Source organism: Pelodiscus sinensis, chromosome 6 (assembly GCF_049634645.1).
Source record: "Pelodiscus sinensis isolate JC-2024 chromosome 6, ASM4963464v1, whole genome shotgun sequence".
NCBI lineage: Eukaryota > Metazoa > Chordata > Testudines > Trionychidae > Pelodiscus > Pelodiscus sinensis.
The window spans coordinates 97995574-98022568 of record NC_134716.1 but is presented as its reverse complement, the minus strand read 5'-3'; the positions used below and the strand labels follow the sequence as shown (position 1 = coordinate 98022568).

Here is a 26995-nt window from a genome sequence, read left to right as displayed (position 1 = left end):
ATACCCACCAGCCAGGAGCTACTCCTCATCCTGGAGCTCGTCCCCCACTCCCGGCGAATGAATGAACTTGGGGAAGGCACTTCAGATGAGTTCTATAACTTTCCCTATACACACATATTTGGGCAGGTGATAAGTTGCATGGTCCTCGCTCGGCCTACTTGGGATGGAGGTTGCACAACAGCCTGTGCATGTGGCTGCACATGGACTGCCAGTCTGGACCACTCAGCCCCTTGAATCTCTCACACAGGAACCCCTTGGTCCTTTTCACAAGGTTTCTGCCTCACTCCAAGCTTTGTGGTGAGACACCTTCCCACCACAAGCCACCAATAAGGAGGCTGGGGTCTTGGAACCACACAGCACAGGGTCATGCGTGCACTCAGGCAGCATTTGCTTCCATCAAACATGACAATACAGAGGAGACTGATTCTGTGCATGGGAACCTGCCAGGGAGAGAAGGAGGAGAACCCAGTAGCACTGTCTCTGGCAAGCGACATTTGCCACTCACACATACTCTCCCAACACCTCCCTTCTCCTCCCCACTGTTCCCCCTCCCCTCCAGCAAGCAGGGATAGAAGTTCTCTCTCTGTGGGATGCTGCCAGTGCCAGACCTGGGGTGTGTGGGACACAGAAGGAAGACAAGCTGCCCCATCTTCCACTCCTGCTGGCTCCTGGCCTGCCCAACACCTACCTATTCCTGCTTGTCCCCAGGCCGTGGGGGTAGCGATGCTCCCCTGGGTCGTCTGTACCCTTACAAGAAAGTGCCCGCTTTGTAGGCAACAGACGGTCTTGCTTGAACATATTGCCATAGTCTGAACTGAAACCTTCGGTGTCGGCTCAGAGATTAGGTCTAGGCTTCATACACAGTGTCTCCTGAGAGGACTGTCCTTGTAACTTTTCTTCATAGCTGGGCCAGCTCTGAGTGTGGCATGTCCCCTACCTCCCATGCCATCTTCCCAACTCTGTGGGATCAGCCAAAGAAAGAGAACCTGGAATACCTGATGTGTGAGCAGATGGCCTGCCTCCAGTTCCTCATCTGGGAGCTTGATGATGAGCTCCAGGAAAGGGCTGCTGACCAGGAGGAGCACTGGGCTGACAAAGAGCAGTGGAAGCCTGCCTGGGACCATCTGGCATGCCATCATGAGGCCCTCTCCTATGTGATGGAGTGCATGGCCTCATGCATGGAGTGGGCCACCAGCCACCTCCCTGCCCCTTCTACTCATGGCTTCCTCTCCTAGACTCCCAGAGGCCACGGGGGCCCAAGAACACAGGGTGGTGGTACCTTGAGAGCAGCCAAAGCCTCACGAGTTGACAGAGGTAGATGCCACTCCCATCCCCATCCCTGAGCCCTCCTTTCCCCTTTCCCTCCACTGTTTTATACCCCCCAAATAAAACACACTTGTTTTTCCAAATAAAAACAGCTTTTTTATTTGTTCTGAATGGGATGGGGGAAAGGAAGGGGAAGGGAAGGGAAGGGAGGAAAGGAACACAGGGGAGGGGGGATGCAGGAGCCCCTTGTGAAGAGGCATAGGGGAGAGTCTCACAGCTGGCCTTGGCTGGAACTCTCCCTCAAGGCCTCCCAGATGAGTATAGCCCCTTGATGTGCTCATCGAATGACACTGGTTTCTGGCTGTATGTAAGCTCTGGCCAGCCATTCAACCTCTGCCACCCACCCTGGCAGGAAAGTCTCCCCCTTGCTCTCACAGAGACTGTGGAACGCACAGTAGGCCACGACAATGAAGAGGATGATGTGCTTGTGGCCCAGATGGGTGAGGTGACTCCCTGAAAGCACACTTCACCACGCGGCACCTGCACAGCCTGGTATTAAGTTCTCCTTGGAGAGGTCCAGGCTGCCTGCGTAGGGTTTCATCAGCCAGGGGAGCAAGGGGTAGGCTGCATCATGAGGATGTAGCTGGTCATATCAACATCCCTGATGGTACAGTAAGGGAAAAAAGTGCCGGCGTGCATCTTTTGGAACAGGCATGAGTTCCGGAAGATGTGGGCATTGTGTGCCTTCCACAACCATCCAACATTGACATTGGTGACGCATCCCTTGTGCTCCACCAGAGCCTGCAGCATCATTGAGAAATACCCCTTCCTGTTTATATAGTGTGAGGACCAGTGGTCGGGGGCCAGAATGGGGATGTGAACGCCACAGTTGGGGAAGTCCACGGTGGCAAAGCCATCCTTGATTGTGTTGACATGGCCCAGAGGGACTCCAGATCAGCTACTAGATGTGGACCTCATCCTCCCTGATTGGATCTACCTCGTCATCTCTAGCCTGATTCTGGCCTGAATATTTATACCTGCCTCTGGAAATTTCCACTACATGCATCTGACGAAGCGGGTCTTTGCCCACGAAAGCTTATCCTCCAACATTTCGGTTAGTATATAAGGTGCCACAGGACTCCTCGCTGCTTTTATATATTTGAGAGAGTGTATCTGTTTGTGTGACTGTCCTCCTCAATGGGGACAGATATCCGTCCCCCAGGCTGTGGCCACTGCAGCAGCCATGGACACGTACTTCTCATCTAGCCCCAAGTTGCTGCGGTGAAAGAGGGCTGTGGTAGTCCTCTCTCTCCCTGGGGAAGCCTTCATACTGAACCCCTCTTCCCCAACCCCACCCAGAACAATGTCTTAAATGAAGAAAAACAAAATGTATTTGAGCAACACTGGGTAAATCCTTTTGTTAATTAATAAATTAAGGGAAATATCAGCTTTGGAATAATAACTCTTGTGTACTCACATATTTACTTTTCACACACCAAACACAAATGCTATTATTGTACAGATTAAAAATGAGCAAGACGAGTTTTCTTTTGAGTCCAAAACAGTATCACAAGTTCCCTACTTTTTCCAATGTCTTTTGGCTTTTCACCATGATGTGTCTCAAACTTTTTTTTTTAAACCAAGGTGGCATATGTTAGAGCTTCTTACTTAATGTCTTTCATAGTTGCTTTTCCTAGTCACGCTATGGAGAAATATGGTAACTAGTTGCTTCTCTGACTATAAATATAATTTTGAAAGTCAGCATGGTTCCCTAGGAAAATAATTCCCTGATTTTTCAGGTGTGTTGATCATCTACAGCTCCATTCAAGTGATGCACTACTCAGCACTTTATGAGTCAGCCTATTGCTACAGAGATTAATTCTGGCTATCCCACTGACTGTGTCAGGATGTGGATGAGCCTTCATCTTCTTAGGTTAACCATTAAACTCAGGGTCTTGTGAAGCCAATGGGAGTTTCAGTTTATTTTATTTGTAAAACAGGGATAACATTTACTTTTACTTACCAGATCAGAGGGGAGGTGGAAAGCTGGGACAGAAAACTGTTCATAAAAACTGAAAAAAGAGAAAGTTCTGTAGAAATATTTAGCATCAGAACTTGTGGATAATATAAACTTTTTAATATATGGTGAAAGTGGTGTATACTGATAAAGACAGGGCATTTTGTAATCCTTAACTAAAAAGCGAAATTTTCATGTACTGAAAAGAGATAGGGGCATGTTGCAACACCATACTTTTTGAAACCTTTGAATCATCATAAAGCATGTGGCTAATAATCTTTGCATTGAGATTAGTATGAGGTTCCTTGAAAATGCAGTTACAAATGATCTCACTTAACTTTGTTTTGGGAATATGGGGTTGGGTAGTCTATGTTTTCATAGTGACATCTGGAAGCCAGGGCATTCCAAAATTCTGGCATAAACAGAAACACCTAAATTCCAGATCTAGTTCTTTATTCTTCAATGTGTATAAATTAGGGTGTATGGATGGAGTTCCTTAACTGAAGCCTCTAATATAAAACAGTTTTATTCAACAGAAATGGGTCCTTTTCTTCTCACCTGTAACTTAACTAAAACAGTGCTAGTCATGTTGATTTTATCCAGAGTTCATTTTTATATAGATGGACATTCTCCACAGTAGAAACTAAGAAGTGCAAGCAGATGAATATCAACTACAGTACGCTAGCTTCATAAGCCTAAGTGCTTCATAGCCAAAACTACACATTGGCAGAGAAAGGGAAGGATAGTTTTGACTAACTAGCAGAGTCTTAAGAAACACAGTATCTATGAAACTTTGCATGCTGAATACCTTTGTTTCTACTGTATAAATGCCTGCAAAATGTCCTTTAAGAATTCCTAGTTCTGATTAACTACAAAGAAATACTTTACTTATCCCCTCTTCATGAGAGGCTGAAAGAATGCATTCATATATAATTCCCAATGACTATTGTTCAATTTTATTCTTATTTTGGTGTATTTAAAATTATAATTAGGAAGAATAAAAGCCTGAGCTTGTACATTTATCAAGAAGTGAACTTTTCTACAGTATTTCAGGCACTCCAGGGAAATAAGAAACAGAATATTATTCCATCATAGTTCCCAGTAGAGTTACATATCAATATACCTTCCCCTTCCAGTTATACAAAGGCCAGATACAGAGGCAAATGCACAAAGTATGACATTACCCATACTGGATCTATTAATGGAATAAATGCAGCAGTCAAAGACCATCTGAAGATAAAAGCATCATTCTCTCTAAAGTTTCTGGAATTCTGCCCAAATCACAGTCATATTTTCATATTTGTCAGCTTTTTCCTATAATCAAAGGGTCTCTTTTATAATAGTAAATAAAAATTAAGTGTTCTTTCTGTGCTTCAAAGTAAAACTGTTTCAGTAACGATGCCCACAGCAGAGTGTACATCTGTCTAAAGGAAGATTTACCACCTAAATTTCAATTTAAAAATTTGTAATGCTTCAGGGGTAGAAACACTGGGACACAATTATATGGAAATGAATTTCTCACATGTGAATCCATTATCTCTTTCCATACAAAGCTTTATATTTGAGAAGGGCTATTTTTAATAAGTAATATAGAGAAACATATAAACATATAAACATGTAAATATATAACAAAGTTACATAAATCCTGTGTATTCTACAACACAACCAAGTTATGGCCAATTGCCCATTTACTGCATTAACTAGACTTGGCCTCAAAATCTGTTCTTGGGGGGGGGGGAGGGGGAGGGAATAGATTTAAGGCGAGACAGGATGATTACCATCTGACCTCCTGTTCAATACATGCCATGGAACTTCACCCAGAACTCTGGTATCAAGCTTAGTACCTTCCAGATGGTCTAGTTCTAGAACTTATCTTTTAAAAAGACATGCAATCTTGATTTAAAGACTTCAAGTGATGGAGAATCCACCATTTCCAAGGTAAATGAATTAAATGGCTATTCTAGTCACTCTCATTAACAGTTTGCTCCTTATTTCAAGTTTGAATTTACAGAACTCCAACTTCTAGCTCTTCGATCTCATTATACATTTGCCTGCTAGATTGGAGATTTCTCTTCTATTATAAATTCTCTCCCTGTGTTGTTACTTATAGACTGTGATTGAGTCACCTCTTCATATTCTCCTTGATAAGCTAATAGACTGAGCTTCTTAAAGCTTTCCAGAGCTGGAAACTTTAGGTTAATTAGCTACTCTAATACACACCCCTAAAAAAATGGCCCTGTGGTTAATATTTCATTGCTGCACAAGAGAACCAAATTCAATCCTTAGGCCCAGTTGTCTTGGAAGTGGAGACAGGAAACATTACAAAGGCAGTGTATTCAGCCCTAGGGAGAGAGCACTTTCCGGTAACACTTTCTTTGGCTAAGCTAGGAATGGTACTAATCATTTCTGGTCTCCAAAGTGAGTCTTAACCTGTTTTTTCCTTGGATGGATCTGATGTGTTGGGGAGATGGTATAGACTCAAAATTAAAACACTTCTTACTCTCTGAGGCAGGTTTCATCTACAATTATTTGAGGTAAGCATTCTTGATTTTTCTAACTAACTTCGCTGTTACTGAACAATAATAAAATTGTTGTTGGCATACATGAGAGCCTTAAATCTCTTTTGGATTCCTTTCTCCACATCCTGAAGAAATGAGCTATTTTCCATCCTCCCACTCACACCCAGAAGCAACGTCTGAGTATCACTTAGATACCTGCTCATGACGGATATAAGTAGTAACAAGTTGTTCATTTAAAGACTTATTTATTGCCAAGAATAAAAGTAATAAGCAAAGTTTTATTTGACTATCAGCAGCCAATGAATTAAATCTCATTATAAACAAGTCTATATCTCTTTATACTTAAACTTAACCACACCCTGTAGTTATTTTGCTTTATTGCCTCTAGCTTTTACATAACAAGTATAATTAATTTGTATTTCTGTATGGTGGCCTAAATATCCAAATCATTTGGTTGAATGTGGTTAAATTGCATCTTGTTTGCTAAATCTACAATTTTATCACCACTAGCAAATTGATAGTACATTTGGGGACAGATTGTGAAGTCAACTCAAGCCCTTAAGCTGCAAATCTACAGGGACTAGAAGTGATGCTGGATGCCGCTAGATGAGTGGAAACAGGACAAGAAAAACAAACTACCACCATTTCAAAGGTTGCAGCAATGATTATGTTCCCCCTGCAATCCCAGAGTTTCAATTTGTATCATAAGTTGAGAAGGTTTATAGCCACAACCACCACTCCTTTGATCATTTTGTTCAAAATTATCTATGGGCTACTTTTCATGCTAGCAAAAGTTTTACTTAATAAAAAAGCACTCTTACAGCAATTGCTGATTTTCACATGCTTTCTGTAAATTTATCCTTTCCAACTGAGATTTTCCATTTTTGCTCAGAGCCCAGAGGGCTTGAAAGAATGAGCCATTTTTTATTTAAGGAAAGTTTAAAAGATACATATTTGCTAATCAGAGTATATTTTAATTCTCCTTTGCATACACAACTCAAAACTAGCTGAACCTTGAAACGGGAAATGTTCTCATTATCTAGTACTCACTGGTAGACTAAGCGCTTTGATGCTTGCAAAACATTGGAAGTTAATTATATACATTTAAAAACACGTTATCACATCTGACAACTTTTGTTGATTGAGAACTAGGATTGAGAGCTAGTATTCTAGCATTATAGTTATGTGTATATATAGATATATGCTCACAAAGTGTTCAAAACAGAAACAGATTCTGTACTGAAATCTTCATGCTTTTATCAATTTAACAAAAACAAAAATTATGGTGCAGCCAAACGCTACTGCTTAAATTAGAGCAGCGGTGGATAATAATTTTTGGTGGGGGGGCCACTCCAAGATTTTGGAAAGTGGCCGAGGGCCATACTTTTTGGTGTAGGCGATGCGGGGTCTAGGATAGAGGTTGGGTGCAGAAGGGCACATGGGGTAAGGAGATTGGGGTGCAGGAGATGGTGTGATGTTTCAGAAAGAGTTTGGATCAAGGAGGGGGTTGTGACCTGGGTATCGGGATTGGAGTTTACGACAGGGCTACTCAACGCGTGGCCTGCGGGCTGCATGTGGCCCACGGGCCATTCGTTTGCAGCCTGCAGTTCGGTTTGGGTTTATATGAGGCTCAACATGCGGCCCACAGATGGAATACTTTGACATGGCCTCCACTGGGAACATGCAGGAGAGTTATAAGGAAGGCGAAAGTGCAATTGGAATTGCAGCTGGCAAGAGATGTGAAGGGTAACAAGAAAGGCTTCTACAGGCATGTTAGCAATAAGAGGGTGATCAGAGAGGGTGTGGGGCCCTTATTGGATGAGGGAGGTAACCTAGTGAAAGATGATGTGGGAAAAACTGAAGTACTCAGTGCTTTCTTTGCCTCTGTCTTCACGAACAAGGTCAGCTCCAAACAAGTGCACTAGGCAACGAAGCATGGGAAGGAGGTGGACAGCCCCTGATGGGGAAAGAATAAGTTAGGAACTATTTAGAAAAGCAAGCCATATACAAATCCATGGGCCCGGATTTAATGCATCCGAGGGTACTGAGGGAGTTGGCAAATGTCATTGCAGAGCCTTCAGCCATTATCTTTGACAACTCGTGGAGATCGGGAGAGATCCTGGATGATTGGAAAAAGGCAAACGTAGTGCCGATCTTTAAAAAAAAGGAAGAAGGACAATCCAGGGAACTACAGACCAGTCAGCCTTACCTCAGTCCCGGGAAAAATCATGGAGGGTATCCTCAAGGAATCCATTTTGAAGCACTTGTAAGAGGGGAAAGTGATCAGGAATAGTCAACATGGATTCAAAAAGGGCAAGTCGTACCTGATAAATCTGATTAGCTTCTATGATGAGGTAAGGGGCTCTGTGGATATGGGAAAGTCAGTGGATGTGATATACCTTGACTTTAGCAAAGCTTTTGATACGGTCTCCCATAATATTCTTTCCAGCAAGTTAAGGGAGTTTGGATTGGATAAATGGATAGAAAGCTGGCTAGACTGCCGGGCCCAACGGGTAGTGATCAACGGCTGGATGTCAGGTTGGTGGTCAGTTTCTAGCGGAGTGCCCCAAGGATGAGTTCTTGGACCGGTTTTGTTCAACATCTTTATTAATGACCTGGATGAAGAGATGGATTGCACCCTAAGCAAGTTTGCAGATGACACTAAGCTAGGGGGAGAGGTAGATATGCTGGAGGGCAGGGATAGGGTCCAGAGTAACCTGGACAGATTAGATGATTGGGCCAAAAGAAATCTGATGAGGTTCAACAAGGACAAGTGCAGAGTTCTGCACTTGGGGTGGAAGAATCCCAAGCATTGTTACAGGCTGGGGAATGAATGGCTAATTAGCAGTAGAGCGGAAAAGGACCTGGGGATTACAGTGGATGAGAAGCTGGATATGAATCAACAGTGTGCCCTTGTAGCCAAGAAGGCCAATGACATACTGGGGTGCATTAGGAGAAGCATTGCCAGCAGATCCAGAGAAGTGATTATTCCCCTTTATTCTGCTCTGGTGAGGCCACATCTGGAATACTGTGTCCAGTTCTGGGCCTCCCATTATAGAAAGGATCTGGATGCATTGGAGAGGGTCCAGTGGAGGGTGACCAAAATGATTAGGGGGCTGGAGCGCATGACCTATGAGGAGTGACTGAGGGATTTGGATTTATTTAGTTTGCAGAAGAGAATAGTGAGGGGAAAATTTGCTAGCAGCCTTCAACTTCCTGATGGGAGGTTCCAAAGAGGATGGAGAAAGGCTGTTCACAGTAGTGATGGATGGCAGAACAAGGAGCAATGATCTCAAGTTACAGTGGGGGAGGTCTAGTTTGGATATTAGGAAAAACTATTTCACTAGGAAGGTGGTGAAGCACTGGAATGGGTTACCTAGAGAATTGGTGGAATCTCCATCCCTAGAGGTGTTTAAGTCTCGGCTTGACAAAGCCCTGGCTGGGTTGATTTAGTTGGGATTGGTCCTGCCTTGGGCAGGGGGCTGGACTTGATGACCTTCTGAGGTCTCTTCCAGCTCTATGATTCTGTGCTCCACAACATGGCCTCCAGTGGGAACATGATCCCCAACAGAGGTGAGCACTGAAAGACGCAAGTGGAACAATCAGGAACAGGATGTTGGCATTTCTAGCTCTCAGGTAGGAGGTTCCAGGAGTGCCTGGGCATTGTGGGAAGTACTTTGTATTCATGCCCATTAGTGTGAAAGAAGCTATTTGCATATATTTGCATGTATGTACACCACACTTAAGTTGCAGCCCTCGGCATGTGCTGTGAGTATCATTGTGTCCCCCAGGGCTTCCAAAGTTGAGTAGCCCAGGTTTAGGGTAAAGAAGGGAGTATGGGTGTAGGAGAGGCTTCTGGCCTGGGGGAGGGACTCTAGGAGGGGCAAAGTCTGGGAAGGAATTATAACCTGGGAGAAGGGGAAAGAGGGGTACAGACTGTAGAGGGTTTGTGTGGTGACCTGGGGTAGGGGAATAGGGTGCAGGGTCTGGGAGGGTGTTTGGGTGCAGGAGAGGATTCTGGCTAGAGGGAGGGGTTTAAGAGGGGTTACAGGATCTGGGAGGGAGTTATGAACTGGGTTGGGGGAGTGCTGGAGGAGGAAGGAGGAGTGTAGGAGGGGTTGGGATGCCAGAGGCAGGCTGTGGCTGGGAGGCATTTAGCTAAGTAGCTCCCGGCCAGTAGCCCTGCAGCACCCCAAAGGCAGGCTAGGCTCCCTTTCTGCTGTAGTCCCAGATCACTTTAAACTGCAGACTATTCCCTCCATGTGGCTCTCAGCTCCAGGAGGGGGAAGAAGCTTGCGTTGCCCCCATCCTCCAGGCAAATGGTCTCAGCTCTTATTGGCTGGGGATAGGGCTAGAGGTGGGGAGATTACACAAAGTTTTCCCTCCCTACAGAGCTGAGAGCACAGACTGTGCTTTAAACCTTAGCGGTTGTGTGGTAGGGTGGTTCCACAGGTGGATCCAGTGGCTTAGTGGGCTGGATCCGGCTCCCGGGCCATATTTTGCCCAGACTGGAGTTAGAGGAACTTGAAAATCTCACAAAATGAAGTGGGGGTCATCAGAAGAGTAAAAGGCAAGAGAGAACAACTAGTCAGCAGCATCCACTTTTTAAAATTAAGACAGTTTTAGCTTGAGCTCCTCTGATAATAGCTTTAGTTGTACTGTGGGGCTAAGGAGGGAGAAGAAAAAAAAATCTCAAATAGGTAAGTAATTCCCAAACCTTCTAGCACTGAAATCAAAATCCTGGTGGTACATCTGATTTAAAAATCAGACTGCCACATTCTACAACAACCTCAATTTTTTAATACATTTCAATTGTAGGTCCATAGAGAGAACAATGCAATTATCTGACTAAGGTGGTAAAGGCATGAATCTTGGAAGCAAGGTTTACATTTGAAAACAGTGGCCACATTCCTCTTTGCAGAATAAACATTGCTTTGGCCACTGCTGCTTCTTTATCACCGAAGAGCAGCTGGGAGACTAACCAAACTTTTGGACTGTGAATTTTAATTGGTTGGCAAATCGAATCCAAAGGGAAAATCCTTCACCAAATATTCTAGCTATTTTCCCTAAAATGTATGGCTACTTTTGCCAATATCACAGTATTATTTTAATCTTATTTCAAGAAAGTGTTGGTCTGCTAGTCCTCACCCAGGTCTCAGTTTCAATCAGGATATGTCTACACTTGATTCCTCCTTCGAAGGAGGAATGCAAATGTAGATATCCAAAATTGCAAACGAAGCGGGGATTTAAATATTCTGTGCTTCATTTGCATAATTGCAGACTGCCGCTTTTCTGCCGCTTTTCCGCCCGGCTTTGCTCGGGTCTTCCTGGTCTGCTGGGTGGGGAGGGGCGCAGCTAGTGCGCCTCCCCCCCCCAGCAGACCAGGCTTTTGTTGCGGGACGCCTCGGGTAGAGCAGCTGGGGTGCTGCCGGGTTGGTCCTGTGGGAACATACCGGGCAGTGCCCCAGCTGTTCTGTCCCAGGCTCCAGATTCAACAGCTGTTGAAACTGATCAGGCTGATTCCAGGAAGCTGGGGGCAGAGCAACTCTGCCTCCGGCTTCCTGTAGTCAGCCCCTGGTCAGTTTCAGTGGCAGCAGCTGAATCTGGAGCCAGTTCCGACTTACATACAAATTCAACTTAAGAATAAACCTATAGTCCCTATCTTGTACGTAACCCGGGGACTACCTGTATGTTCAGTCTATATCATTGCATTAATAACTGTATATGAATTTTAGGCAACTGAACCCCTTTGGAAAAATATTTCTTTTAAAAACAATCGGTTTTCTCTTCCTTAGTAATAAAAAATGTTTTTAGAAAGTCTAAAAAACTAGCTGATTATTTGCTCATATTTTTGACAAAGAAGTTTAAGATAACCAATGTGTCTCTATGATGGTGTGCCTCTTTCAAGCAAACCTCAGACTATGGCAAAATAAGCATAATAAAACAAATGCTAAAAGAAGAATGAAGTAACTTAATGAAGTCAACTTAAGGCACAGTTCAAATATGCAGTTTGCCTGTGTTCACTACCAGGTTGTCAGGGAATCTGATGTAGAAAATCTGCCTGGGAGAGTATTGACCACACTTCATTGTCTGAGGATGCAACAACAAGAAGCCATCCGGTGAACTGGCCACAAAGAAGAAGTGAAATAAAAAATGGTTAGTAACGAATGGAGTGATTAAAGAGCAATTTCCTCTAGGGATGTGAAAGTGTCAACATGTACACCAGGGTCATCAGTTAACATTCACGGTTTCACGTAGGCTCCTGATAGGTGCAAGGATCTGGCTTAAAAGCCAGCTCCCCACGTGCACCGGCTCCTGGGGAGCTGCCCAACCACACTCTGATACAGAGACAGCAATATGGAGAGGGAGCAGACAGGAGCCATTATGGAACAGTGTAACCGCTGACATTTTCAGGGATTATACAGTTACTTAATTACAAGCATTTTACCACCCTTACTTTCCTCACCTTCCCCAGAACAATGATGGGCTAACGAGGGAACTGACCATAAGGAAAGGAGGTGGTAAGAAGCCACCAGGGGAATAAAAGCACATCTATTTTTCTATTCAGCTTTCAACTCACATTCGTAAAATTATTCGGCCAATGTCAAATATTACTATTTGAGCAGAATTTCAAACAAAGGCCAATGATTTGATTCTCATACTGTAATTGTTTCATTTCTAAACCAAAATTTATGATGTAAGCTATCAAATGTAATACATTTTTAAATGCAAGCAAATTAAAAGGATTTTTAACTAAAAAGACCAAAAAATAGCAACAAGTTCCTCACCCTTCTTTAATTCTCAGATTTGGGGGCGGAGGGAAGGGCTATATTGCAGTCAGAAGGAGAAAATATCCCCAAATGAAGTCAGATCTCCAGGCAAAGATTTACACACTGGTATGGCAAAAGGAGCTGAAAAAAGAAGCCATCCCAGAGCCCAGTATTCAAATAATCTGAACTGTAACAATACAAAGTAATGCAAGAATTATTTTAAAAAGAGAAGCCTTCCACAATGTATAAAACCCACATTACAGAAGGAAAAATAGAATGCCAAAAGGAGATTAATCTTTAAGAAAATCTCAACTGTGACAAAGTCAATAAATCAAAAGCAACATACACCACTTATATAGTGCTTTACACATATTCATTATTCTCTGTGTTATTAGAGGGAAAGGGAAACTATACTAGAGATTATGAGATTGGCCCAAGATGGCAGAAGTCAGCAGCAGAGACAGGATTAGCGTTTGTGAGTACAGGCAGTCCCCGGGTTACGTACAAAATAGGGACTATAGGTTTGTTTTTAAGTTGAATTTGTATGTAAGTCGGAACTAGCTCCAGATACAGCTGCTGCGCTGAAACTGACCAGGGGCTGACTACAGGAAGCTGGAGGCAGAATTGCTCTGCCCCCAGCTTCCTGGAATCAGCCACTGATCAGTTTCAACAGCGGATGAATCTCGAGCCTGGGACAGAACAGCTGGGCTGCCAGGTAGGTCCCTGCAGGACCAACCTGGCAGCACCCCAGCTGCTCTACCCCAGGGTCCACAACAAAAGCCTGGTTTGCTGGGGGGGGGAGGCGCACTATCTGGGCCCCCCTCCAGCAGACCAGGGACACGGCTTTGCTCCCCGCTGCGGCTTTGCTCCCCGTGTTCCTGGTCTGCTGGAGACGGTCCCCAGCAGACCTGGGACACCCGGAGCAAAGCCGGGGAGGCAGTGGGGTCCGCGCCTCTGACGCTTTGCTGTGGCAAAGCCTCAGAGGCGCGGGACCCCGCCGCCGCTGCGGCTTTGCTCCCGGTGCCTCTGGTCTGCTGGGGATCGTCTCCGATCGTGGAGAAAATGACAGCTATCTACTCTGTATTTAAGAGAGAGTTTGTCTCTGTCTGTTTTGTGTCACAGGTGGGGGGACATACACCCCTCACCCGGCTCTGCCTCCTGCAACAGTCATGGATAGGCTCTTCACATCTAGACCCAGCCTTCAGCAGAGAGGGGGGACTGGGGTTGTCCTCTGTCTGAGGCAGCTGACACACTGAACCCTTCATCCCCAACCGTACAAAATTATTTCAGTTAAGGACCTGAGCAATGCCAGATAAATCCTCTAATGTTACATATTTAGAAGGGTACAACCCTTGCCCAGTTTTGGGTTGAGACCAATATTGTCATCTCTTCTGAAAGTGGCATAGCACCACGTGTAAGACCTTAATTTTAATTCCTAAAAGACAGATGTTTACCACTGACCCCGATTGATACGAGAGGCGTTACAAAACACATCTTTCCCTGGTATAATTAAAAAATAGGGGAGAATTGTCGGGATGGTGAATTTGAGAAGAGAATAGTGTAATGAGTTTCTCCAACCATAGTAGCTGTGCATTAGGTTGATGGAGTTTCAAAGGGGAAAAGAAAATGAAATACAATGATGCTTTAAAGGGCAGGGTAGAAGCATGCTTAAAAGATTTTCTTCACGAGATACCTAGGACAGCAGCTCAGGAATGAAGCAGAATTATGTGTGTGGGAGGATGGGAATCTTTCACAGCTCCTGACTGTCTTACAAATATTGAGATGTAATCATTTGCTCTGCAATGTACAGAAAGGGTAATATGGTCTCTATTATAAAGAGCTTCCATTAGTAATAGTTTGGAAATAAAAATTTGTAATCATTCTCCAACAGAAGTAGTTTCCACTTATCTAAGACTGTGCTATAATCTAAGAAATGTGAGCATGTATTAGAATACACTGACAGAAAAAAAGAGAATGAAAAAGTAGATGGTTAAAAGGATGAAAAGTGGTTTTTTTGGGGGGGGAAGGAGTGGTGAGAGGTGAGCACGTAGATTCCCTTTAAGGCAGGCAGGCAGGCAGTTTCATCTGTCCCCAAATAACTTGAGATACTTTTCTACTGTCATTCATCTGTGTTTAAAGATTATTGCTCCACAAAACTGTCAGAACACACTGTGGAAACAAATATGAATATCCTGTTTTCTTGTAAGACATTTCCCATGAAATCTACTGATGTTTAAAATGTTAACTTTTGTTAAAATCTTGAATAGTGCTCAGTCAGCATTACTGTTGAATATATATGGTTCAAATAAGTAAATGCAAGGGAAAAATTATCAGCAGATTTTTAAAACCAAGTTGTTTGCATTAAGAGATACTTGGCTTACAACTGTATACCCAAGACAAAGGTTTTATAAAGGTCAAAGATTCAGTTAGTTAAATTATAGACTGTTGGCTTGAACATAAATTATGATACAGAGTACTGAAAATGACTTCAGTAATATTTCATGATAAAGTGAGTTCAATTTATAGATACTCTAGATTTATTAAATACTTACATATGTCCTGGTGTCTTTAGTAACTATATATTTACATAATAAGCATGGTTTGTCTACAATAGCATATTTAGAAAAGCACTATTAGTTATTCAAAGATTTGAATTCCCAAGGAAATCTTAACAGGCCAAATAGAATTGTATAGTTTCCCATAAGTACCTATGGCAGAACTTCAACTACTTTCCTGTTAATGAAGTGTTCTGAGCAGCTAGTTTTTCTTTCCATGTCTATTTTAGAAAGATAAATTAAAAAAAAAATAGAAATGTGAAAATGGCAGCTGCTAGGAATGAAATGAAGTCTTTAAAAAGAGAAACATTTATATTTATAAACCTATGACCAGGTAAATCCGTTATATTCACCATCTAAAAGTCTAGTTTTCATGATATGTAAACCTATTAGAGTTTGCAGTTCCAAATATAAGAGAGGCCAGCATAAGCCTACTATATAAAACATTTAGCATAGCAATTCTTTCCCGTTCAAATTTTGAGTAAATAAGTACTTGTCTTCTTCCAAGCAGATCACTATTGTGACCGTAAGCAAATATTTCCCTACACACCCACTGAAGGATTTTTAGCCTATAGACTTTTGCACTTCTTTCAAGGCAAAAATATGTTTAATGACTACTATAAACAGTAGTAAAATCTTAACCCTCACATGAATGCCACCAAATAAAAACTTCGTTACATTTTCTAAATTCACAGTAGTTTCACCGGCACAATTTAGGGTCTCCAGATCAGCAAGGAGGTCCAATGTTTTCAATGCATGAAAAACTCATTAGCTATTACATTTTAGAAACCAATATTCAATAATTTAAATATACTTAAATAGCAGGTGTTGGAATGTTTGCATATAGCTTCAAGAAAGAGAAAGAACAGATGCTGATTGAGCTTACCACTTTTTATTGTGTTAAGTTTTTACATCTTGGCGAACCAGACACAGCTGGTCTTATCTTTTCTTTGGGCCTCTGAAATTATTGCTTTGCACACCCACCTCCCATCCACTCACCACAAAAATATTCCAACATTCAACACCTGTCCAATGTGATCATATCACTAGGCCAGCTGTGAGCATAAGGATTTTAGGGGTTGTCAGCAAGCTGATTCTTCAGTGTACACCCAGATTTCACAGAAGTGTTTTATATAAAACAGGAATGGAAGGGAAAATCTGCAGGAAGGGAAAAGCTGCCTGTGGTAAAGTTAGCATATAGATGCCAACATTTAGAAGGTTCCTAAAAATAAACAAAGGACAGTAACCACTAGAAATCCAGCCAGTAAACACCAAAGTTATTGTACTTACACCACACTTCATGGTCCTTAGTTAACTTATTAGCTCAATACCTCTGAGAGATACTACAGAGATAGGATGATCCTTTTACAAATAGAGAAACTAAAGCCACATCCAGACTACAGAGAAGTTTGATGCTGCAGTGGTCGATCTTTTGGCATTCGATTTAGAGGATATAGTAAAGACCCACTAAATCAAATGCTGAGGGCATTCACGTTGATGCTTGAACTCCTACACCTCATGAGGAGTGAGGGAAGTCGATGGGAATATTTCTCCCATTGACTTCCTTCTGTGAGGACGGTGCCAAAGCTCAGCTTAAGACATATCAACTACAGCTACATTTTTTTACATAGAATTGCGTACCTTAAGTCAACATTCAGCTAAAGCTCTAAAATTTTGAAGGACATGGTAGCAAGCAACAATCAGTTCAATTCAGTTACTATAGATAATACTGTTTTTGTTTAGTAAATAGATTAGCTTTAAATTAAAAACATTTTTGGTATTTTTTTCCCCCTCAAGAATCCAGGACATTTTAGGTAGTTTTATTTAATGGATATTTTAAAAATGTTGATTTTGCATTTTATTTGCATGTGAATATCCATCCAAATGGCTTTGTACACACACACAAATATTAACTATTTAGTAAATAATGCATAGTTTACCATTTTCTAACATAATAAATGCATACAAATTAAGACTCTGAATGTGTAAGCTAAGCTATATCATTGCTTAAATAAATGTGTATTGATATTGTATATACTGACTAGCAAAAATAAATCACCAACATTTAGGGTAACATCTACATTTAGTGGTAAATCAACGTGTTTTAACATTACCAACCAATGAAAATAAACCTCTTGTTAGGAAAATAAAAAGTCAAAATAAAACAGCTTCAAATCAATGACTGAAATCAAGGTGTCCCGCTTGTTTATTTACATCATAATTAAAATTGGTGATGGTTAAAATCAATCCACTCCTCCACAGCTATGAACTGTTCTGTGGCTCTTCCAAAAACAGAGACCCGTAGTCACCATTTTCATTAATAATAAACGTCAACAATACAGAGGAAAGTGAACAACTTATAATCTTTAAGAAAACACCATGATAAGCTTTCTACACTGAGCATAAAAACATATAATTAACATCCCATTTGGGAGGCAAAGGATGGAATGGGGAATTAATAAAGTGAAAGGTTTTAATTAATATTATTATTTATATTATCATATTTAATGTACAACTTTTAAAATAAAGTATTGTGTAGCTTGGCACCTACAATGATTATAACCTCTTACACTATATTTCCTTACCCAATAAAACAAGACTGGTTTACGATAATTGTTCACGGCCACTATCTGATCCAATTCTGAATTTAGTTTTTGACATAATGAAAGTTTATTAAAGGTTATAAGAAAGTAAATAATTTTATGTAGCTAGGCTAGGGAATGAGTTTATTTTTTGCTAATTGAGATGGAAAACTTTAGAGGCCCAATTCCCACCTAAGGCTGCTTACTGGATAGTTTGCCAATCTTTAAAGCTGTTACAACTAGGTTTCTGTGTACATGCCAGATAAAATAGACAAGGAAGCATTTGGAATGATCACAAATACATTCTTTTTTCATGAATTATAACCTTGCTAGTTGCCAAAACTATATTGAAAATAGTTTATCAATATTCGTACGTGGCCCCTAGCACATAAGCAGACATTGGTTTCAGATAAGCATATCTGAGATTATAGCTGAGGAATGTTTTATTCCACAAATAGTATTTGAAACTCCCTGGAGATGACTTAAAAAGATTTTTGTTGACACTGGTACAAAATTTTGTGCTAGTGGAGAGAAATAGTTGAAAACAGTGTAATCTTTGGATAATAGATCATTCTATTGTCTGCAGTAAGAGTTAAGTATCGCAAAGAAAACCAAAGAGATTCAGACTATTGGCTCGGTTTACAAATTGTAACATTGAACAAACCAAAGTATAAAAGCCCAAAACAATACTGGGAGATGAGAACTCTGTTCAGGTTTTAGACAGACTATCCAAACAGCTGGAAAAGATGTTGATATTCCTAGGGAAATTTGTAATGTATTAGACTCATGTTTTTGTGGAGCTGTGAATTATCCTGGGGGGTTTGAAACAACGAACACTTGCCAAGAAGTTAAAAACATTATCTGGAAAATGATAGTATTTAACCAGTTTTCCAATACAGTCAACAATAGATCCTAAAGTTCTAACCATGGAAATTATCTACATAGGTTTTTTGTTTTTAAATAACTGTCCAAATGCTTTCAGAAATTAATTTTAAAAAATAGGGATAAGCTTTCTAGTATTAAGAATATGATCCTTTCCTTCACACTGTTCATACAAATCCCAATTTCAATTCTTTATGACAAAATAGAAATAAATTTCAACATATAGTATAGTGCTTATTGGTTAACAATTTTACCAAGTCACTTGCAATCAGATAAGAGGAATGCCTCATATACTATATATTGGAAGTGGCACTATTTCATAAAAGAGAATCAGCCTTTGGAATCAATGGATATCCAAAGTCAGTACCAAATAGTTGTATGCTATCTCTCTAGGTATAGACAGACAGACAGACAGACAGACAGACAGACAGACACATACACTCAATCTCCATAATTTTAAAGTATTTTACAAACATGGAAATTGTGGAGTTACCGGGTTTGTTCATGAAAGTATAAAATGAGATTATGTTGGCTGGCATGCTAGGGTAATTGTTATATACCCAGACAAAGATCTGGATTATGTACACTAATATTTGTGATATGACAAACAATACCGAGCACTGAGTACATACGACAAGTTTCCTTGGTTTACTAGCCCAAGTTGAATTTTAAGGTTAGTTCTAGTTACTGTCCTGTTTTTAAAAAAATTACTTCTCCCTCCTTTGTTTTAAGTAATACAGAATTACTGCTTTAGGAGAAAAACATTCTAAGTGTTACTGAAAAATAACTTTAATATGTGCAAGTAGCATAATCTACATGTAATAATTTAAGTTGTGTATAAATAATAACTATTCAAATCACCAGGGATCCCCAGCAGGGCTGTGGCGGCTAGAGAGCCCTGGCCCTGGAGAGTCCCAGCCGCACCAGCTGCAGGGTGCCAGGAATCCCTAATGGAACCAGCAGTGGGACCAACTCAGTAGAGATGAGTAGCCGGCTCAGAGCCCGGCAGCAGGGGACCTTCCCTGGTCCGGCAAAATCCCTCAACCCAAGGTTGCTGGACCAGGCAGGTCCAGCCTGTAGTAAGTTTATTAAGGTTTACCATGACACAGCATTCCAGACAAGCATTCCTTTAATAGTCCAAAGGCCACTTGGCATTGGTTACATTCTATATACAAATATAAAAAACATATGTCTATATTCCATACCCTATTAACAAATACAGTTCTAAGTATTAGCTGAATACTCAGAACTAGACTTTCCCATCATGGCAAGACTCCAAAGAAATAAGGAAAAGCTCTGACAAAGAAGCCCTGAAAAAACATTACTTTTTTTTATAAACAAACAAAGTGATGTCATCACTGTAAACAGTTTAGGGCTGCACTCCGCTCCCCTCAATGTTTTATCATCTTAATTTGCCTCATTTCTTACTAATTTCTGGAGTAAACATTTCTAGCCAATTTATGGCACCTGATGCCCAATTAATCATGCTTTATTTCCATTGCACAGCTCAAACCTTAAATAAGATAAATCTGGTATTTCCATGATAATTACAATTTTAACACAAGTGGCTCTTTTTAGTGATCTCATTTTTCTGGCCATATGCTTTAGGCCTATCACTCATGTTAAGATGCAAACTCAGTTTAAAACCATAGTTTATTGGGTCGAATGTGGGCCTATATTCCAACAGTTATGGTATGGAGAAACTCCTAGCAATGGCTACGGTTTAGCTACTATGATGGCTAACCCTGCTTAGAGGATGTCTATGCAGTGTTGTAGTCATTTTTGTTCTAAGATATTTGAGAAAGAATGGGGGTGAAGCAATATTTTTTATGAACAAACTTATTTTGCTTCAAGGGGTAGCCAAGTTTGTCTGTACAGGATAAACTTAAAAAACAACAAATAGTCTGGTAGCACTTTATAGACTAACAAAACAAGCAGATGGTATCATGAGCTTTCGTGGGCACAGCCCACTTCTTCAGATGACTGGAGTTTTGGTGAGAGAAATAAGCTTCTAAGGTACAGAGAGCTCTTCCAGTCCTGAGGAAGAGCTCTGTATTTTAAAGGCTTGCCTCTCTCACCAACAGAAGTTTGTCCAATAAAAGATATTACTTTACCATCCTTCTCTAGACATTTGCTACTCAGAATTTCATACTATTTTTAGTGCCAGTGGAGACACACTAGTGGTACCAATGAAAAAGAAGTGATGCATAGGAAAGTCTTAAAGAGCCTCATTCTGCTCCCACAGAAACTAAAAAGAATTTTTGCACTGACTTCACTGTAAGCATGATAGACCCTATAACATAGTAATTGTTTGAACTGTTTGCAAACGTAACAACTTTAAGGTTAAACAATGAACACATCTAAATGTTCAGGGAATAATTCTGTTTGAATTTTTAGTCCAAAGATGACAGCCATCATAGTTTAAGCGGCACAACTGAGCTGAGCCAAAACACCAGTTTAGACCCCAATCGGGAAGCCAAAATGCAGCAGAGACGTGTCCAGGAACATCCAGATCAGTCCAAAGAATTTATAAGAAAACAAAACATTTACTTAATCATAAAAACTTACCAAGTCAAGTTACGATAAAGGCCAACGTATTCGTTATATTTATTGAGCTATGACACTGCATTCTGAAACCGATCAGTTTAAGTTCTAAGTTTGATCACACCAGCAAAAATTTTAATCACATCAGGAAAAAAAAAAATTTACTAATCAAATAGATAAAACAGAATTGAATTCTAAAGGAAAACCCTGTACCAAGTACATAATCAGAATGCTTGAAGACATATCCAAAGATCTAAACCTATTTAAAAATCACTTCATTATCAATAAAGGAACATGTATTTGGATACAACCATTAAAGTACACCTATTTTGTATATATCCTTTAGCTATTCACATCTCAAAATTACAGAAGCAGATGCTGACCTTTTAAGATGAAGAGTTTAAATCCTTATGATCAAATATGTCTGCTTTCTAGTAATATGAATAAAAATAATAAGATATGACAGGTAGCAAATTTGTGGGAGCTCAGAAAATCCTTTAGCTGCTATGAAAATGAAAATCCAAAGGCACGCTCACATCAACCAGTTGAGAAATGCAGTAATCCCTAGGAATAAACTGTCAAGTGTTAATGCCATTATGAAATGAAAATTGTAAACAAGGATGAGAGATCATAATTATTAATTTATGGGTGTTTGTTAATGAATTTCTCAGTTTTAATCCGAGAGCTGCTTTTACATTTTTCTTGAGAATTTCTATGCTGCTGTTTAAAAATGGTCCTTCAGATCAGATTTTTTTAAAATGCACTAGCTTATATGAAAATACAGATTAATGTATTAGAGCAAGCTACAGTCATAGACATTGAATTTTTAGGAACCTTGTTTTCCATGGTCTGAGACATCAGATCTAGCTATGGGCCACAAGACATAACATAAGAGGAAAAGAGAATTACAATTCACCAATGGACTCTTCAAAAGGACAAGATTTAATATATTTCCTCTCTGTCTGTCTGTCTCTGTGGCTGTATTTAGAGTGCAGAGTTTTTTCGAAAAAAGTAGGCTTTTTTCGAAAAAACGTCATCTGCGTCTAGACCACAGCCACGTTCTTTCAAAATTAAATCGAAAGAACATGACTTTTCTTTCAACAGCGGTACTCCTCATTTCATGAAGAATAACGCCTTTTTTCGAAAGTGCTCTTTTGAAAAAAGGCACTATGTCATGCAAACTGTGCTTTTTCGGAAGAGAACATCCAGACTGCCTGGGTGCTCTCTTTGAAAAAGCGGCTTGCTTTTTCAAACATACTGGTTGCAGTCTAGACGCTCTTTTTCGAAAGAGGCTTTTTCGAAAGTACCTTCGAAAAAGCCTCTTTCAAAAGAGGCTTGCAGTCTAGACGTAGCCTGTGTGTGTTTGTCTCTCACTCACTCTCTCTCTCACACACACACACACACACACACACACACACACCCTTCGCTCCAGTCACCCAAGAAAATGATAATGGTAAAATGATACAATTTAAATGCAGATCACTAGGAGACCTCTCTTGATCATCTGCTAAGTCTAAACAAATAGTTCCTACAACAATTTCCTTAACTCAACTAACCTCAAATTCAGCATTAATCACTTTGATGAAGTGAAATCGAACACCAAAACTAACAAACCAAAAATTTCCATTTTTAAAAATCAAAGATTTAAAAGTATAATTAAAAATAAATTAAAATAAATAAAACAGGCTGATATCTATTTCTGAATACAGGCATGAGATAGAGAGAGAAAGAGAGGATGAACAGTTAAGAAATATCCTGAGCACTCTGATGGACATTGTATGATAGTGTGATATGCATGTTTGGGTACACTTTCCGCCCTTTTTAGATCCAGTCCAGAATTGTCTCATGAGTGGTATTTAATATCATTCAGGAACTAATTCAGTCATAGTTGGAGTTTTGTCCACATTAGAACATGTTCTCCAAAACTAAAAAAATCTTAACTAAAGAAGTCTTCATCCATCCAGTTTTTTTTAATTTTTATTTGCATCCTATTTCTGAAAAAAAAATCACAGTAAGAATTGCAGTGCCCATTTTAACACACTGAAGTTTGACTCAGTTAAACTGCAGTTATGTTGCTTTGTGTAAGTATAGGGAAAATATGACTAACCACCAAATATATTTAGCCTCTTTGCAGTCACAGACTAAGATGTGCACGGTGTAAGTCTCATAACAATTTTTAGAGTACCGTACCATTGGGGATGTACTTGGGCTTGAGTCACTTTGATCTTATGCCATAAGAGGCCCTCATTCTTCTCTGCCTGCACAGAATTATACTCCAAAGAATTGTTAAGATGGAGGGGGAGTGTAGACTTACAGCTGCAATATATTGTAGTTACTAGTAGATAATCTTTTCTTCTTTATAAATAGATCTCTGCGGACCCTCACCCTGAGAGACCGACTAGCAATACTAATGGACCTGGTATTTAAATGGAGTTACTGGAGGACTGCACTCTTGGAATGAGTGAGCTAGGACAGTGGAAGAATAATGTGAGCGAAGAGCGAGTGCCACATAGCTCCTTTACATAGCTCAGCTATTACATAGCAATGCAAGTCACTAAAGCTGCCATAGCTCTCGTTAAATGTGCTGTGCTACAATAATTTTTTACCTATATAAGAAGCCTAAATACACCCAGGTTATCCACTTGGGTATAATTTATATCCAGACTGATTCCCTCTTGAATTTCTCCACAAATCCTACAAGCAGTTGGAAAGATTTATGGGAAGGCTTAGCCCTGTCCAAGTAATAACTCAATGCCTATTTCACACCCAGTTTATTTAATCTATAGGACCAATAAGAATCATCAGCACTACAAAAAAGATTAGAAGAGAAATAGTCTGATGAAGATGGAAATCTGACACTATCTTTGGGAAAAATTTGAATGAGGGCATAAAGACAAGTTGCCTTATTAAAGATCGTATAGAGGACAGGCTGAATGGGCTCAGTTCTCCCTTAACTGTCTAGTCTAATGGTTTAAAATGCTATTTAAAAATACTAAGTAAATAGTATTTGCTCAAACACACTGATAGCTATTCTAAAGGGGGAAAGGGAGGGAGATTACATAAATTTACTTAATAGGTTCAGAAAAGGGCAACAAAAATGATTAGGGGATTTGGAACTGGTCCCATATGAAGAGAGATTAAAAAGACCTGGACTTTTCATCTTAGAAAAGAGGAGACTAAGGGGGAATATGATAGAGGTCTTTAAAATCATGACTGGTATGGAAAAAGTTAATAAGGAAAAGTTATTTACTTATTCCCACAATAAAAGAACTAGTGCTCACCAAATGAAATTAATAGGCAGCAGGTTTAAAACAAACAAAAGGAAGCTTTTCTTCACTCAGCGCACAGTCAACTTGTGGAACTCCTTGCCAGAGGATGCAGGGAAGGCTAGAACTTTAACAGGGTTCAAAAAAGAGCTAGATAGATTCATGGAGGTTAGGTCCATTGATGGCTATTAGCCAGGAAGGGTAAGAATGGTGTCCCTAGCCCCTGTTTCTCTGGAAGTGGGTGAAGGGGAGGGATCACATGAGGATTACCTGTTGTGATCCCTCCCTCTAGGGCATCTGTATTTGCCACTGTCAGCAGACAGGATATTGGGCTAGATGGACCTTTGGTCTGACCCAGTATGGCCATTCTTATATATTTATAACCAAACAGCAATATACAATGCACAGAACTTATATATTTAGTTATATATTAACAGATTAGTATCCCAAATGCAGGAATTCTTAGAGTAACATGAATAAGAGTGTCAAGATTTTTCAGACACACCAGGAAATTTAGCTCCAGAATACACTATTAACAGTAATGTTTTTTTAAAAGTGGTGATAAAAAGTTTGATGAAATAATTTGGTCTGAATGTAACTCTTCCTTGCAATATCTCCCAACACTGAAGCACTGATTATACTAATGCAGATTAACCAGAAGGTGAAACTGACAGATCTATTTTGAAGTCCAGTTTTACTGAAATGCAGTTATGTAAACAAATTAGATAGATAGATAGATAGATAGATAGATAGATAGATAGATAGATAGATAGATAGATAGATAGATAGAAAAGAAAACTAAATTTATATTTCAAATTTAATAATCAGAGGGAGTGTAATAGGGCAGGACTTACCGCCATTGTGCCTCCTGCTGGTCACTCTGGGAATTAGCTCTTCAGCTCTGGAGTACCCCCTTCTGGCTGATGTTACCTTTTCCCCTCGTCCTCTCTGTGGACCTAGGTCCCTCCTAGACTGTGGTGTCTTTCCTTCTGGGTACTGCCCTGCCACAGGGCCCCCATATCTGGAGTTCTTCCCCTTAGGGAGCCCCCACTCCTTATGTCCACCTTGCCTCAGTGACCCTACCGCCAGTCTTCATCTAGCACAGGGGTGGGCAAATTCTAGCCTGTGGCCCAGATCTAGTCTGTGGACCAGATCCGGTCCACAAGGTAAGTCCCTGGCAGGCCCCAACCACCATGTTTACCTGTGCCTCCACAGGTATTGGAAGATCTCAGCTCTTGTTGGCCACAAATTGCCATTTATGGGCCAATGTGAGTGGCGGGAAGCAGCACCCCGGTCCGCGATACTTCCTGCCACTCACATTGGCCACAAATGGCAATTAGTGGCCAACCAGAGATCTGGTCCTCTGATACCAGTGGAGGCGCAGATAAACATAGCAGTGGTGGCCTGCCAGGGATTAACCCAGTGGGCTCCTGATCTTTTTATTGCCCACCTCCAATCTAGCCCCTGCTTCTGGGACAATGTGCAACCTGAAATGACCGCTCATGATTGGCAAGGAGATGCAGGGTTGCCAGGTGTCTGGTTTTGAACCAGATAGTCCAGTATTTGAGCTTTCTGTTTGGGAAACAAATAGAGAAAATAGAAATGAGAAAATAGAAATGTCCAGTATTTTTAAAATAAGATGTAATGTAGATTGTGATGTAATGTCAAGTGTGTCCGGTATTTTTGTTGAAACCATCTGGCAACCCTAAGGAGGCGTGGACTTCCTGCCTTCTGCCTTCATGCAGCCCTGGTACCCTAAACCTTGCTTCAGGGCCTGCAGCCTGGGAGCTTGCCTGGCCAGAGCTTTCCCAGCTTTGCTTGCCTTTCCCCAGCCCTGCTCTAAGTCAGGAAGACTCTAGCTTCTCTGGCAGCCAGGGCCCTCCTGTTTCACAGCTGGAGCAAGAGTAAGTCTCAGTCTCCACCCCTCCAGGAGCCCTTATTTATTTATACAGCCCCAGCTGGGCTCTAATTGGCTAATATTTGCCACAGCTGCTGACTCCAAGCCTCTAGCCCTCTCCTAGGGCTGCGTTTTAACTCTTAAAGGACCAGTAAAGGGCAAATGCCCCATCACGGAGTCACTGAAAGCCTTGTGAAAGTATTCTGAAAAGTATCTATCATTTTAATATTGATAATGTTCCTTTAAGAAAAGGTTTTTAATCAGAGGATGATCCCAATAATGATCAGAAATCTTGTATTTATATAGGTGTCTGATTCCTTACACCATTTTAGCGAATTTATTCTATGTATCCATATTCACACATCTAACAATGTCTTACCTCACGGAGCAGCAGGAGAGCAGCAGTACTCAACCAGGGGTCCACAGGCCCCGTTAAAGAGGCCATGGGGGCTCTGCATCTGAAACCCTGCCCTTGATTCCCGACACTCTTCTGTACCGCATGGGGCTGAAGCTGGCAGGTGCAAGCCCTAGTGCTTCCTGTGGGGCACAAGCCATAATCCCATTGGAAAAGTTGGGGATATGGAGAGCATTCGCCCTCCCTCAAACTGCAGAACAAGAGCACGGCAACAACTCCACACTTCTCCTTCCCCATCTTCTCTCCCCACTCCCGGGCAGGTGAAAAGCCAGGGCTGGGAAG

The 26995-nt window shown here is 41.0% G+C and overlaps 1 protein-coding gene across 7 annotated transcripts in view; it reads right to left on the bottom strand.

Moving 5' to 3' along the window:
* Positions 1 to 26995, bottom strand: part of ARL15 (ARF like GTPase 15) — a 301461-nt gene that overhangs the window by 40432 nt on the left and 234034 nt on the right. The window contains exons 7-8 of one of the 7 annotated variants that reach the window (XR_012904917.1): positions 26678 to 26835; positions 20647 to 25973 (exon numbers count right to left, since the gene is read on the bottom strand). The exons of 5 other annotated variants lie outside the window; for them this stretch is intronic. Coding sequence is in view for 1 of the 2 variants with exons in the window: in XM_075932472.1 (XP_075788587.1) it covers positions 26731 to 26835 (105 nt within the window). In the remaining variant the exon portion in view is untranslated. Of the gene's footprint in view, positions 1 to 20646; positions 26836 to 26995 lie in introns of those variants that run through there. One more of the 7 variants, XM_075932472.1, reaches the window with a different exon arrangement.